The 14,310-nt window shown below is 46.8% G+C and overlaps 1 protein-coding gene across 1 annotated transcript in view; it reads left to right on the forward strand.

Annotated features, from left to right (window-relative positions):
* Positions 1 to 14,310, forward strand: part of LOC148152021 (uncharacterized) — a 48,494-nt gene that overhangs the window by 9,032 nt on the left and 25,152 nt on the right. The window contains exons 2-3 of the mRNA XM_087974892.1: positions 6,933 to 7,319; positions 12,975 to 13,322. Of these exons, the coding sequence (XP_087831018.1) occupies positions 6,933 to 7,319; positions 12,975 to 13,322 (735 nt within the window). The remainder of the gene's footprint in view (positions 1 to 6,932; positions 7,320 to 12,974; positions 13,323 to 14,310) is intronic.

A 14,310-nucleotide genomic window follows, 5' to 3' on the forward strand; every position in this document is an offset into this window, starting at 1 on the left:
TTCCCCTGTGGTCGTTCCCCTAAAAAATAAGTATACAGCTTTGGAAACTGTTGGGGGGGGCAGCGTTGCAGGTGTAAGCTGCAGTGAAGGGGTCTGTGGCTCTGAGACTCAAGGGAAAGGGGGAGAGGAGGAGAGCGCTAGTTATAGGGGACTCTCTAGTTAGAGGGACGGACAGGCGGTTCTGTGGACATGGGCGAGACTCTCGGATGGTTTGTTGCCTCCCGGGTGCTAGGGTCCGAGACGTCTCAGACCGTGTCTTTAGAATCCTTAAGGGGGAGGGTGTGCAGCCAGAAGTCGTGGTACACATTGGCACCAACGACATAGGTAGGAAGAGGGGTGGGGAGGTCATTCAAGAGCTCAAGGAGTTAGGCTGGAAGCTAAAAGCTAGGACAGACAGAGTCGTCATCTCTGGGTTGTTGCCGGTGCCACGTGACAGTGAGGCAAAGAATAGGGAGAGAGTGCAGTTGAACACGTGGCTGCAAGGCTGGTGTAGGAGGGAGGGCTTCAGATATTTGGACAATTGGACTGCATTCTGGGGAAGGTGGGACCTGTACAAACAGGACGGGTTGCACCTGAACCAGAAGGGCACCAATATCCTGGGGGGTAGGTTTGCTAGCACTCTTCGGGGGGGTTTAAACTAATTTGGCAGGGGGATGGGATCCGGACTTGTAGTCCAGCAAGTAAGCTAGCTGTGTGTCAGGATGCCCAAGACTGTAGGGAAGCTGTGCAGAAGGTAGCACTGACAGGGACTACTTGCGGACACAGAGATGGGTTCAAGTGCGTATACTTTAACGCAAGGAGTATCAGAAATAAGGTGGGTGAACTTAAGGCGTGGATCGGTACCTGGGACTACGATGTTGTGGCCATCACGGAAACGTGGATAGATGAGGGACAGGAATGGTTGTTGGAGGTTCCTGGTTACAGGTGTTTCAGTAAGATTAGGGAGGGTGGGAAAAAAGGAGGGGGGGTGGCATTGCTAATTAGAAATGGTATAACGGCTGCAGAAAGGAAGTTTGAGGGGGATCTGCCTCTGGAGGTAGTATGGGCTGAAGTCAGAAATAGGAAAGGTGCAGTCACCTTGTTGGGTGTTTACTATAGGCCCCCCAATAGCAGCAGAGATGTGGAGAAACAGATTGGGAAACAGATTTTGGAAAGGTGCAGAAGCCACAGGGTCGTAGTCATGGGCGACTTCAACTTCCCAAATATTGATTGGAAGCTCTTTAGATCAAGTAGATTGGATGGGGCGGTGTTTGTGCAGTGTGTCCAGGAAGCTTTTCTAACGCAGTATGTAGATTGTCCAACCAGAGGGGAGGCCATATTGGATTTGGTACTTGGTAATGAACTGGGACAAGTGATGGGCTTGTTAGTGGGTGAACATTTTGGTGATGGTGACCACAATTCTGTGACTTTCACCTTGGTTATGGAGAGAGATAGGTGCGCACAACAAGGTAGATTTTATAATTGGGGGAAGGGAAATTACGATGCTGTAAGGCAGGATTTGAGGAGCATACGTTGGGAGCATAGGCTGTCAGGGAAGGATGTGGTGGAAAGGTGGAACTTTTTCAAAGAGCAGATACGACGTGTCCATGATATGTATGTACCTATCAGGCAGGAAAGAAATGGTCGTGTGAGGGAGCCTTGGTTGACGAGAGAGGTTGAATGTCTGGTAAAGAGGAAGAAGGAGGCTTACATAAGGTTGAGGAAACAGGATTCAGACAGAGCAGTGGAGGGATACAGGATAGCCAGAAGGGACCTGAAGAAAGGGATTAGGAGAGCTAAGAGAGGGCATGAAAAATCGTTGGCGGATAGGATCAAGGATAACCCCAAGGCATTTTATGCGTATGTGAGAAACCTGAGAATGCCGAGAACGAGGGTAGGTCCGATCAAGGACAGTAGTGGGAGACTGTGTATTGAGTCGGAAGAGATAGGAGAGGTCTTGAACAAGTACTTCTCTTCAGTATTTACGAACGAGAGGGACCGTATTGTAGAAGAGGAGAGTGTGAAATGGACTGGTAAGCTAGAAGAGATACCTGTTAGGAAGGAAGATGTGTTGGACATTTTGAACAACTTGAGGATAGACAAGTCCCCCGGGCCTGACGGGATATATCCTAGGATTATGTGGGAAGCAAGAGAGGAAATTGCAGTATCGTTGGCAATGATCTTCTCGTCTTCACTGGCAATGGGGGTGGTACCAGGGGACTGGAGAGTAGCGAATGTTGTGCCCCTGTTCAAAAAAGGGAATAGGGATAACCCCGGGAATTACAGGCCTGTTAGTCTTACTTCTGTGGTAGGCAAAGTAATGGAAAGGGTACTGAGGGATAGGATTTATGAGTATCTGGAAAGACACTGCTTGATTAGGGACAGCCAGCATGGATTTGTGAAGGGTAGGTCTTGCCTTACAAGTCTTATTGAATTCTTTGAGGAGGTGACCAAGCATGTGGATGAGGGTAGAGCAGTGGATGTAGTGTACATGGATTTTAGTAAGGCATTTGATAAGGTTCCCCATGGTAGGCTTATGTGGAAAGTCAGGAGGCATGGGATAGAGGGAAAGTTAGCCAATTGGATAGAAAACTGGCTAACCGGTCGAAGGCAGAGAATGGTGGTAGATGGTAAATATTCAGCCTGGAGCCCAGTTACAAGTGGAGTTCCGCAGGGATCAGTTCTGGGTCCTCTGCTGTTTGTAATTTTTATTAATGACTTAGATGAGGGAGTCGAAGGGTGGGTCAGTAAATTTGCAGATGATACGAAGATAGGTGGAGTTGTGGACAGTGAGGAGGGCTGTTGTCGGCTGCAGAGGGACTTAGATATGATGCAGAGCTGGGCTGAGGAGTGGCAGATGGAGTTCAACCCTGCCAAGTGTGAGGTTGTCCATTTTGGAAGAATAAATAAGAATGCGGAATACAGGGTTAATGGTAGGGTTCTTAGTCAGGTGGAGGAACAGAGGGATCTTGGGGTCTATGTACATAGATCTTTGAAGGTTGCCACTCAGGTGGATAGAGTTTGTAAGAAGGCTTATGTGTATTATCGTTCATTAGCAGAGGGATTGAATTCAAGATTCGTGAAGTGATGTTGCAGCTGTACAGGACTTTGGTTAGGCCACAGTTGGAGTACTGTGTGCAGTTCTGGTCGCCTCACTTTAGGAAAGATGTGGAAGCTTTGGAGAGGGTGCAGAGAAGATTTACCAGGATGTTGCCTGGAATGGAGAGGAAGTCGTACGAGGATAGGTTGAGAGTTCTCGGCCTTTTCTCGTTGCAACGGCGAAGGATGAGGGGTGACTTGATAGAGGTTTATAAGATGATCAGAGGAATAGATAGAGTAGACAGTCAGAAACTTTTTCCCCGGGTACATCAGAGTGTTACAAGGGGACATAAATTTAAGGTGAAGGGTGAAAGGTATAGGGGAGATGTCAGGGGTGGGTTCTTTCCCCAGAGAGTGGTGGGGGCATGGAATGCGCTGCCCGTGGGAGTGGTAGAGTCGGAATCATTGGCAACCTTTAAGCGGCATTTGGATAGGTACATGGATGGGTACTTAATCTAGGTTAGAAGTTCGGCACAACATCGTGGGCCGAAGGGCTTGTTCTGTGCTGTATTGTTCTATGTTCTATGTTCTATGTTCTATGTTCTATGAATGCAAATTCCTAATAATCACAGATAACAAACCCCTGTTACGTCTTCTTAAAGAGGATAAGGCAGTGCTGCCCATACCTTCAGGCCGGATTCAGCAATGGGCTTGAATATGAAGTGGTTTAATTACAATTTGAACACTGTCCGGGAGCCCAAGTAGCAAATGTGGATACATTGAGCCACCTCCCACTGGCAGATACACCACCGATGGTACCACCACTGGAAAAGTCCATAATGGTTTTAAATTTTCTGGACACACTTCCAGTCACAGCTGACAATATCAGACTTTGGATGGAGACAGATCCGATCCTGGCCAACCTGAAATAGCTGGTGTGATGGGGGAAACCAAAGGGTCATCACAATCAGAAGTGAAACCTTTCTCAACTGCAGTAGAGGATGGCAGATTATTATGTGGAGCAAGAGTGTCTGCCCCGAGTCATGGTCATCCAGGGGTTTCCAAAATGAAGATGTCAGCCAGGTGGACCTCATAGGATATGAGTTCCCAGATTGGGGTTGTTAGTTTAAGAACAGGAATGTCAGAGATTCTGTTCACTCTGAGAGCTTGCTGCGAGGGAGCTGGATCAGGGTCAGGACTCTCCCTGTGTAAATAAGGGGTGACTTGGTGATGGGATACTGGTCTCTGTGGAGTTATTACAGAGTGTAGGGCAATTCTAAAGAGGGATATCAGGAAGGAGGAAAGCGCATATGAGATAGCATGGCAGAAACTGTTAAATACAGATAATCCAAAGAGCAATTGGGGAGAGAACAGGGCCCCTTAAAGTCAATGAGGTCATCACTGTGTGGAACCACAGGAGATGGGAAGGATGCTAAATGAACACTTTGCAATTGTGTTTATTGTGGAGAAAGAAATGAAGGCGAGGGAACTTGGGAAAATAAATATTGATGACTTAAAACAGTCTGCATTTCAGAAGAGGAAATGCTGGAGTTCCTGAAAACATAAAGGTGAATAAATCATCAGGACATGGTCATGTGTATCCCAGGGCATTATGGGACGTTAGGGAAGAAATTATGGGGTCTCTAGCAAAGATATTTGTATCATCTGCATCCAAAGGTAAGGTGCTGGAGGACTGGACATTGTCTAACATTATGCCTTTATTGTAGAAAGGCTGCAGGGAGATGCCTGGGAACTATAAACCTGTGAGTCTGACATCACTGGTGGGTAGGGTCTTGGAGGAGGTTCTGAGAAATAGGATTTACAGGCATGTGAAGAAGTAAGGACTGTTAAGGAATATAATGTGGAGGTGCCGGTGTTGGACTGGGGTGGACAAAGTTTAAAAAACTCTCCCAACACCAGGGATAAGGGATACTCAGCACTGCTGTGTGCAGGGGAAATCATGTCTCACAAACTTGATTAAATTTTTTGATGATGTAACCAGAAAGATTGATGAGGGCAAGATGGGAGATGTTATTGACTTGGTCATTTTGCAAAGCCTTTGACAAGGTTCCGCATGGTAGACCAGTTAGTAAAGTCAGATCACATGGGATTCAGGGGAAGAATGTGAAGTGGATACAAAATTGATGTGATGGCAGGAGACAGAGGGTGGTGATGGGATTTTGTTTTTACATTGTACCATGTGGCCACATTTGAGGAATATTCTAAGATATCATCCATCTTATTACAGCAATTGACTCCTTGATCAATGTTGCAACACCCCCTCCTCTTTTACATTCCCCTTCCCCCACATGTCTCATCTGACGGTTCTATACCCAGAACATTGTGCTGTCAATGTTGCCCCACCCTCAAAGGAGCCTTCCACATCCATCACAGTTTTACCTGCACATCCACCAATATCATTTATTGGATCCGTTGCTCCCGATGCAGTCTCCTCTACATTGAGGAGACTGGACACCTCCTAGCAAAGCGCTTTAAGAAACATCTCCCGGATACCCGCACCAATCAACCCTGCCCTGTGGCCCAAAATTTCAACTCCCCCTCCCACTCTGCCAACGACATGCATGTCCTGGGCCTCCTCCACCACCGCACATTCACTACCCGGCGCCTGGAGGAAGGATGCCTCATCTTCTGCCTCAGAACACTTCAACCCCATGGCATCAAAGTGGACTTCACCAATTTCCTCATTTCCCCTTCCCCCACCTCATCCCAGCTCCAACCTTCCAGCTCAGCACCACCCTCATAAATTGTCCTACCTGCCTATCTTCCTTTCCACCAATCCACTCCACCCTCCTCTCTGACCTATCACCTCCATCCCCACTCCCATTCACCTATTGTACTCTTTGCTACCTTCTCCCCACCCCCACCCCCTCTCATTTATCTCTCCACGCTGCAGGCACCCTGCCTCTATTCCTGATGAAGGGCTTTTGCCCGAAACGTCAATTTTCCTGCTCCTCAGATGCTGCCTAACCTGCTGCGCTTTTCCAGCACCACTCTAATCTCGACTCTGGTTTCCAGCATCTGCAGTCCTTGTTTTTACCTGTTTTTACCCACCCTCAACTACGTCTCTGCAATAACAAATAAATCACATACCAATGTGTTAATCTACACCCTCAGCTTGTCTGCCTTACTCACAAGTAAATGCCATCCAGCCATTCCACACTCCCTTATGCCCTCACTTGACGATATTCACACTGCCTCTGGATTTCTTTGGATTGTGTTCTTGTGTCAGTTAGCTCAGTTGGCTGGGCAGTTTGTTTGCGATGTGGAGTAATGCCAACAATGCGCGTTTAATTCCAATACTGTCTGAGGGGCCCATGAAGGTCTCAGGTTCTCAACCGTGCCCCTTGTCTGAGGCAGAGTGGCCCTCAGGTTAAATCACCATCAGTCAACTCTCTAATGAGACAGCAGTTCTCTGGGATTATGACTTATTTATTTTTTTACTTCAGTTCTCCTTCTTCATGTCTCTGTGTATCGCCTTCACCCTCTGCAATACTCCCACTATGTACCCCATCCCTCTGCTGTGACTGATGAATGAGCCAGGTTGCTGAAGGCTGGCTCGGTAATAGAGTAGAAAGTGATGGGAAATAGAAAAGATTCTGCAGGGAGGGCCCTGAGTCCTGCTCTTCAGATCACTCTGGGTCTCCTGGAAACTCTCAGGCACCAAAAACTCTCATCAACCAACAGCAATAAACACCCACAGTCGAACCACAAACCACCTGAAGCCTTCTGTTGTGCTCCAGCCTGTAGCTCATTCCACACTGTCCCAGGTTAGTTTATAAGCCATGACTGAAGAATGTGATATATTTTCTCATCATACAACAGATTCAGTGTTTTACCTCACTGTTTGGTGTCTGTGCTGTGTTCATATCCTCTCTCTCTCTCTCCCCTCACAGCAGATTCTGGTAATGGTTGGTCAATGACAATCGCGGATGGAGTGAGGGCTGAGGAAGGAGGTTCCGCTGTCTTACCCTGCAGCTTCACCCACCCTGACACTCACCTCACACTCACCGGCTCCATCTTATGGTACAAGAGGGAATCACAGTCTTTAATCTTTAAGTGTACATATCCTGGTCCAGACCATTCCCAGGGTGAGCTGTGTGAGAATGTGAGACAGCGGGACGGTGGGAATCGATTCAGATTCGTGGGGAACCTCAGCAACAAAGATGCCTCAATAATGATGGAGGGACTGAGCCTGAGGGATGCTGGTTTCTATCGGTGTCGTGTGGAGCTCAATATCGGCAAGTTTCATACATGGTATCGAACACGTCTGAAAGTGGAAGGTGAGGAACAATGTTCTGATGTGTCACTGCCCTGACAGCTCAATGGGGACAGGCTCCACCAGGTCCGGGAGCTCTCGGGTTGGATCCTTCTCCTGGGTTCATCCAGTTGGTCTCAGGCAGGAGGGAGTGAGAAGGAGAGTGTGTGTGAGAGAGAGAGAGAGACCTGGCTGGGATTTACAGACCAATCCATTTCCGACTCTAAAACCTCCCACAGTCACTCATTTGCTGTGTTCAGACTGGCTTCAGTTTTTTGGGGCAGGGAACAGACACAAATCGTCAAGGATTCAAGCTCCAAGACCCCCCCCCCCCCCCCGCACCAATGACAATCCTGCTCTATCGACATTGGGTGAGAAAAAGAGATCCATAAATTCCAAGCCCTCATTGGATGAGCACGTCGCAGAGTGAGGGAACTCTCAGCTTGCATTGGCTGAAAACCTCACTGTTTCTATCTTCGCTTTCTATTGGCTGAACAGAAAATAGATGGATGGGGGGACTAATACTCTGCAGAAGCTAATGTCCTGGGGAATACTTTCCAATCCATGGCAGATTTGTGAAATTTGAATTTGAAAGCAATCTAGACTGAAAAGCCAGTATAATAACAACCATGTAGGCACCTCTGACAAAAAAAACCTGGTTCACTCATGTTCCTTTAGGGAGGGAAATTTGCTATCCTTAATGGTCTGACCTACATGTGAATCCATACCTACTGTAATGAGGTTGACTCGTAACTGCCCCCTGAATGACTTATTCTGTTGTGGACAAGGAGTGAACCCAGGAGTGCAAATGGAGTTGTGGCTTCAAGAGTAGGTTATTGGCTGGAGGTCCTGTAAATTAACACACCTGACTCCAAAGCATATTGACCAGTTGGAAGCGTGATGGAATACTCCCCACTTGTCTGGAAGAGTGCAGGAAAATATATTGCTGCCCTGTCTTTGTTACTGGGTCAAAATCCTGGAACTCCCACCCAACAGTATTGTAACAATAACAATAAAATACACTGCAGCAAGGCAGCAACACTTCCTCCACCAGCACCTTCCAAAGTAATGACCTCTATGACCTCAGTGTAAAAAATGGCATCAGATACAGACCATCCTGACTGGGAAGTACAGTTATCTTTTCATTGTTCAAGGGGACATGGGTGTCACATGCTCGGTCAGCCTATATTGGCCATCCCTAATTGCCATGGACAAGGGAATGGTGAGCTGCCTCCTTGATCTGGTGCGTTCCCTCAGCTGCAGGGACATTAGCGATAAGGTTGGTTAAGGATTCAAAGGGCTTTGTCCCAGTCATACTGAAGGAATTATTAAATATTCCCAAATCAAGATGATGAGTGCATTGGAGGGAAGCTTGTAGGTGGTGATGTTCTCATGTATATAGTGGAGGGAAAGTCATTGATGATACAGCAGGAGATGGTTAGGCTGAGGACACTATCCTGAGAAACTCCTGCAGGGATGTTCTGGAGCTGAGATGACTGACCAACAACCACAACAATCTGGGTTTGATTCTCGTCTGAGGTAACAGTCTGTGTGGAGTTTACACATTCTCCCTGTGTCTGTGTGGATTTCTTCTGGGTGCTCTGGTTTTCTCTCACAATCCAAAGATGTACAGGTCAGGTGAATTAGCCATGCTAAATTGCTCATAGTGTTCATGGATATGTAGGTTAGGTGTATTAGTTCAGGGTAAATGTCGAGTAATAGGTTCGGGTGGGGGAATGGGCCTGGGTGGGTCACTCTTCAGAGGGTTGGTGTGGACTTGTAGGAGAAAGTGAGGTCTACAGATGCTGGATATCAGAGCTGAAAATGTGTTGCCGGAAAAGCGCAGCAGGTCAGGCAGCATCCAGGGAACAGGAGAATCGACGTTTCGGGCATAAGCCCTTCTTCAGGACTTGTAGGGCCAAATGGCCTGCTTCCACAATGAAAGGATTCTATGAACCATCTTCCTCTTTGCCAGGTCTGACTGAAACCCATGGAGGTTTCTCCCCTCGGCTTCCCACTGGCTCAGGTTCCTTGATGCTACACTCGCTCAAATACAGCCTTGATGTTAAAGGCAGTCACTGACACCTTCCTTCAGTTTAATTGGCCTGGTCAGACCCACCTTGGTTTTTGTGGACAGGGTATACCTGGACTTGTTGGGTAGATGCCAGTGCCGTAATTAGAACAAGAACAAATAACAATACAGCACAGGAACATGCCCTTCCATCCCCCAAACCAGTGCTGACACATTTTGCCTTTCCATACTAAAACTGTCTTCACTTACAGGATCAGCATCCTTTCCTATTCATGTATTCATCCAGATGCTTCTGGAATGCTGCGATAGTGTCTGCTTCCACCACCTCCACTGGCAGTGCGTTCCAGCCACTCACCCACCCTTTGTGTGAGAAACCTGCCTTGTACATCTCTTAATATCACCAGCACCACCCTCCCCCTCACCCCCTCCAAACCCAGCCCCATTCCTTAAACCCATGTCCTCTAGTAATTGACCCATCTACTCGGGGGAAAAAGCCTCATATATTCCACTTTATCCCTGCCATTCACAATCTTATAAACTTCTATTAGGTCGCCCCTCAACCTCCTGTGTTCCAGTGAAAACAAACCCAGTCTATCCACCCGTTCTTCACAGCTAAAATCCCCCATTCAAGACAATATCCTGGTAAACCATTTCTGTACTCTCTCCAAAGCATCCATATTCTTCTGGTAGTGTGGTGACTAAAAGTGCACCTAATATTCCAAGTGTGGCCGAACTAAAGTTCTTTAAAGCTGCAGCATAACTTTGTCTGTCGTTATACTCAATGCTCCTTCCAATGAAGGCAATGATGCTGTGGGCCTTTTTCACTCCCTTATCTGTCTGCGTTGTCACCTCCAGTGAGCTGTAGACCTGCACATTCAGATCCCTCTGCATATTAATCCTCCTCAGGGTTCTGCCATTCAGTGTTTAATTTCCACCTGCACTTGCCATTCCAAAATACATCGTTCACATTTGTCTGGATTAAACGCCATCCGCTATCGAACTGATCTGTATCCTGCTGAATCTTCTGACAATCCTTCTCACTATCCTTAACTCCACCAATCTTTGCATCGCCTGCAAAATTACAAATTAGACCAGACACGTTTTCCTCCAAATCATTGGATAGACCATGAGCAGCAGACATCCCAGCACTGATCCCTGTGGAACATCACTTGTTACAACCCTCCATTCCATTGTTACCCTCTGTCTCCTATGACTAAGTGAGTTCGGTGCCCACCTTGCCAGCTCACCCATGATACCATGTGACTTCGCATTTTTACCAGTCTGCAGTGAGGGAACTTGTCAAAGGCTTGACTGAAGTCCATGTAGACAACATCAACCGCTTTCTGTACTGGAACATCTGGTGCAGCAATTGTCCCCCACCATTCAGGACTGTCTGTAGCAGGACTGCAGAGCCATCTGATCCATTGGTTACGGGGTGGCTCTGTTGTGTGCTGTTTCTACTGTTTGATGAGCAAGTAGTCCTGGGGATGTTGTAGGTTCAGTGTGTTGGCCTCACACATTTCAGTTTGCCTGGTGTTGCACACAGTCAAGTTTGGAGTGGTGCTGGAAAAGCACAGCAGGTCAGGCAGGATCTGAGGAGCCGGAAAATCAACGTTTCGGGCAGGAGCCCTTCATCAGGAATGTGGCTGATGAAGGGCTCCTGCCCGAAAAGATGATTTTCCTGCTCCTCGGATGCTGCCTGACCTCCTATGCTTTTCCAGCACCACTCTAATCTTGACTCTGATCTCCAGCATCTGCAATCCTCACTTTTGCCTGGTTGCATGCAGCAAAATCACATGTCTCTTCATTGATCTCCCAGCCTGATGGGAATATTGGTGCGGGGGGTGTTAATGTGGATTGTGAGGTTACAGATTGAAGTTCAATGGGCTTACAATGTAGTCTTTAACTTGGTGACTTCATACTGGGGAGTCCCTGGGCAACTCCCTCCTGACTGTACACCACTGTGCCTCCACCTCTGCTGGCTCTGTCCTGGTGGTGGGTCAGGCTGTGTCCAGGGACAATTATCGTGGTGTCTGTGATATTGTAAGTTATGGTTCTGTGAGTTCGACCATGTGAGGTTGTTAGTCGACCCGTCTGTGCACTAGCTCCTAGATGTTACTGAGGAGGACTTTGCAGGGTTGACAGGGCTGGAACTGCACTCACTGTTATTGGGGCCTTGGTCAATGCAGAGTAGTCTGAGTCGAATTGTACTCTTTTGGCATTCCTTCACTGTTGCTGGGTCAAAGTCCTGAAACTCAATCCCTTAAATTACTCTGGATAACCCTGACACCTCAGGGCTGCAGCAGTTGAAGAAGGCAGCTTCTCCTGGGCAATCAGGATGGACAATAAATGCACATGATCTGAGCCAGTGACACCCATGACCAAATAAAACAAAAGTAGAAATTAATGAAACAGCGAACATCCTGAGGAAAAAACAAACAAAAAACTGCAGATGCTGCAAATCAGAAACAAAAATGGAAACTGTTGGAAAAGCTGAGCATGTCTGTCAGCACCTGTGGAGAGAAATCAGAGTTAATGTTTCAGGGAGAGTGACCCTTCATCAAGATCCTGAGGAGCTTGACAATGCAGATTCTGAGAGGATATTTGCTCTTGTCAACAGAAGTCAAACAGGGGAACAATTGCAAAATAACAGATTACCGATTTAAATAAGAATGAGGGAACATTTAATCTCATAGCTCCTCTTTTAAGTTCATGCAGCAAAGAGGCACATGGCTGGTTATCCCCCTCCTCCTGCACCCAAATAATTTACTCAGTGTAGGAAAATGTAATCTGGATTCTGAGTTTAAATTAACCTGTGCTCATTTCAAAGGTCACAGTTTGGAGCTGGTGAATGGTTACATTACGAATGACACCAGGGGGTTCTCCTTCACACAGAGTGTGGTCAATAATTTGAATATGTTTGAGCAGAAAATGTGTTGCTGGAAAAGCGCAGCAGGTCAGGCAGCATCCAGGGAACAGGAGAATCAACGTTTCGGGCATAAGCCCTTCTTCAGGAATGAAGAAGGGCTTATGCCCGAAACGTCGATTCTCCTGTTCCCTGGATGCTGCCTGACCTGCTGTGCTTTTCCAGCAACACATTTTCAGCTCTGATCTCCAGCATCTGCAGACCTCACTTTCTCCTCAATGTGTTTGAGCAACAGAGTGAGGGGGGAGGCTGTAAAATCCTTGACCTTGTTTAAAGAATATTAATATTGAGCAACGGGTGGAGGGTTCTGCATGAATGAATTCAGGAGGGTTCAATGGATCCGATCTGTAAGTATCTTCAGTGGTCACACAGCACCATGTTATAGTCCAACTGGTTTATTTGAAATAACAAGGTTCAGAGCACTGCTCCTGAATCAGGTGAAGTCCTGGTGTAGTGTGACTTCTGACTTTGTCCACCTCAGTGCAACACTGGCAACTCCACATCATGGAAATATCTTGTAATCAAGGTTTTCAAATTGAGTGGTGAGGAAACATTTTGATCAGGGTGACTCTTGTTGGGGAATGTCGAGGGCAGACCTGTTAGAGATGTGAGTGGAGTCTTTAATTGTTCATTTTATTGTGAAGTTGAAAGGAATATAACAGATTGAAATAAGAACTTCTGCACACTGACCTCATCCATTCTGATGTTTGTCCTTTCCTCAGCTGCTCAGGGAAATGCCTCAGTGGTGAGTGGGACAGAGGGAGATTCAGTTACTTTACCCTGTATCTTCAGGCGCCGGGACTCCCACACCCTGACCACTGTTACCTGGATGAGGAAGGAGCCCTACCAACACATCGTTACATTTACAGCCCAATCACAGGGAACTTGGACAACTGTACACGGTGGAAATCGGTACGAGCTCATCGGGCACCCAGAGGAGGGAAACGCCTCGACCAGGATAATCCAGCTGAGTGTGAGGGACAATCACACTTACCTGTGTCTGGTGGAGTACAGGTCAGAACCTGATTCTCAGTATCTGATCCAGAAAGAGACACGGCTGCAGGTACATGGTAAGAAACCGTTCACACATTCTTCAGCCTGTAGAAGGTGCACAATGAGTGTGGAACAGATTCTGTGAATGTTTTGTGATTTAATTTTCTGGTGAAAGGACATGGAACTAAAACATTAACCCTGTTTCTCTCCATCGGTATTGTCTGCCCTGCTGAGTATTTGCAGCATTTTGATGTTTATTTAAAATTTCCACCTTCTGTAGAGTTTTAGCTTTGAGTTTCAAATTTAATTTTAGTCCATACTTAATGTACGATGATGTGCTGATATTTTTAGGTGCATTCTGATGTCAATATTGAAAGACATTGACAGACTCAGAACATTCAGTTCTATCTCTAAATGCCCCAAAGTTATACTGACATTGAGATCATCTCCTCGAACAGGAAGGTGCAACAGTCTGATGTGTCCCTCTTGGTTACAATCTTCATCAGGAATAATTCCATTAGTGCAACTACATTCCCACAGTGTCCATCTGACTGTGTGAGGCATCACAGCCATGTGGGACTTATCCTCGCCCTGCATTCACACATGGGTTATAAAGGAAGGTGGTGGTATACTGTTACTGTCACTGGGTGACCAATCCAAACACGCAAGTCTGTGGCTATGGGTTCAAATCCCATCACAGCAGAAGGTGAAATGTGAATAAATGTTTTTAAAATCTGGAATTTGAAAGAAAAGCTAACCTAATGGCTGAGATTTGGAAATTCTGATCTGATTCAGTTGAACACTTCAGGGAATCTGGAGTTTGGTTGGTTTGCAAAGCAGTGTGATGCCAACAGTGTGGGTTCAATCCCCACATTGGCTCAGGTGACCATGAAGAACCCTCCTTCTCAACTCTCTCCTCACTGAGGTGTGGTGGCCCTCATGTTAAACCACCACCAGTTCTCTCTCTCTCTCTCTCTCAAGAGAAAGCAGCCCATGGTCTGGTAGGAATATGGTGACTTGATTTAGAGAATGAAATCTGCCATTCACACTCAGTGTCATGTGTTG

The sequence above is a fragment of the Chiloscyllium plagiosum genome, unplaced genomic scaffold, assembly GCF_037043375.1.
Source record: "Chiloscyllium plagiosum isolate Xiang-an unplaced genomic scaffold, Cpla_swu_hap1 HiC_scaffold_2, whole genome shotgun sequence".
Lineage (NCBI taxonomy): Eukaryota > Metazoa > Chordata > Chondrichthyes > Orectolobiformes > Hemiscylliidae > Chiloscyllium > Chiloscyllium plagiosum.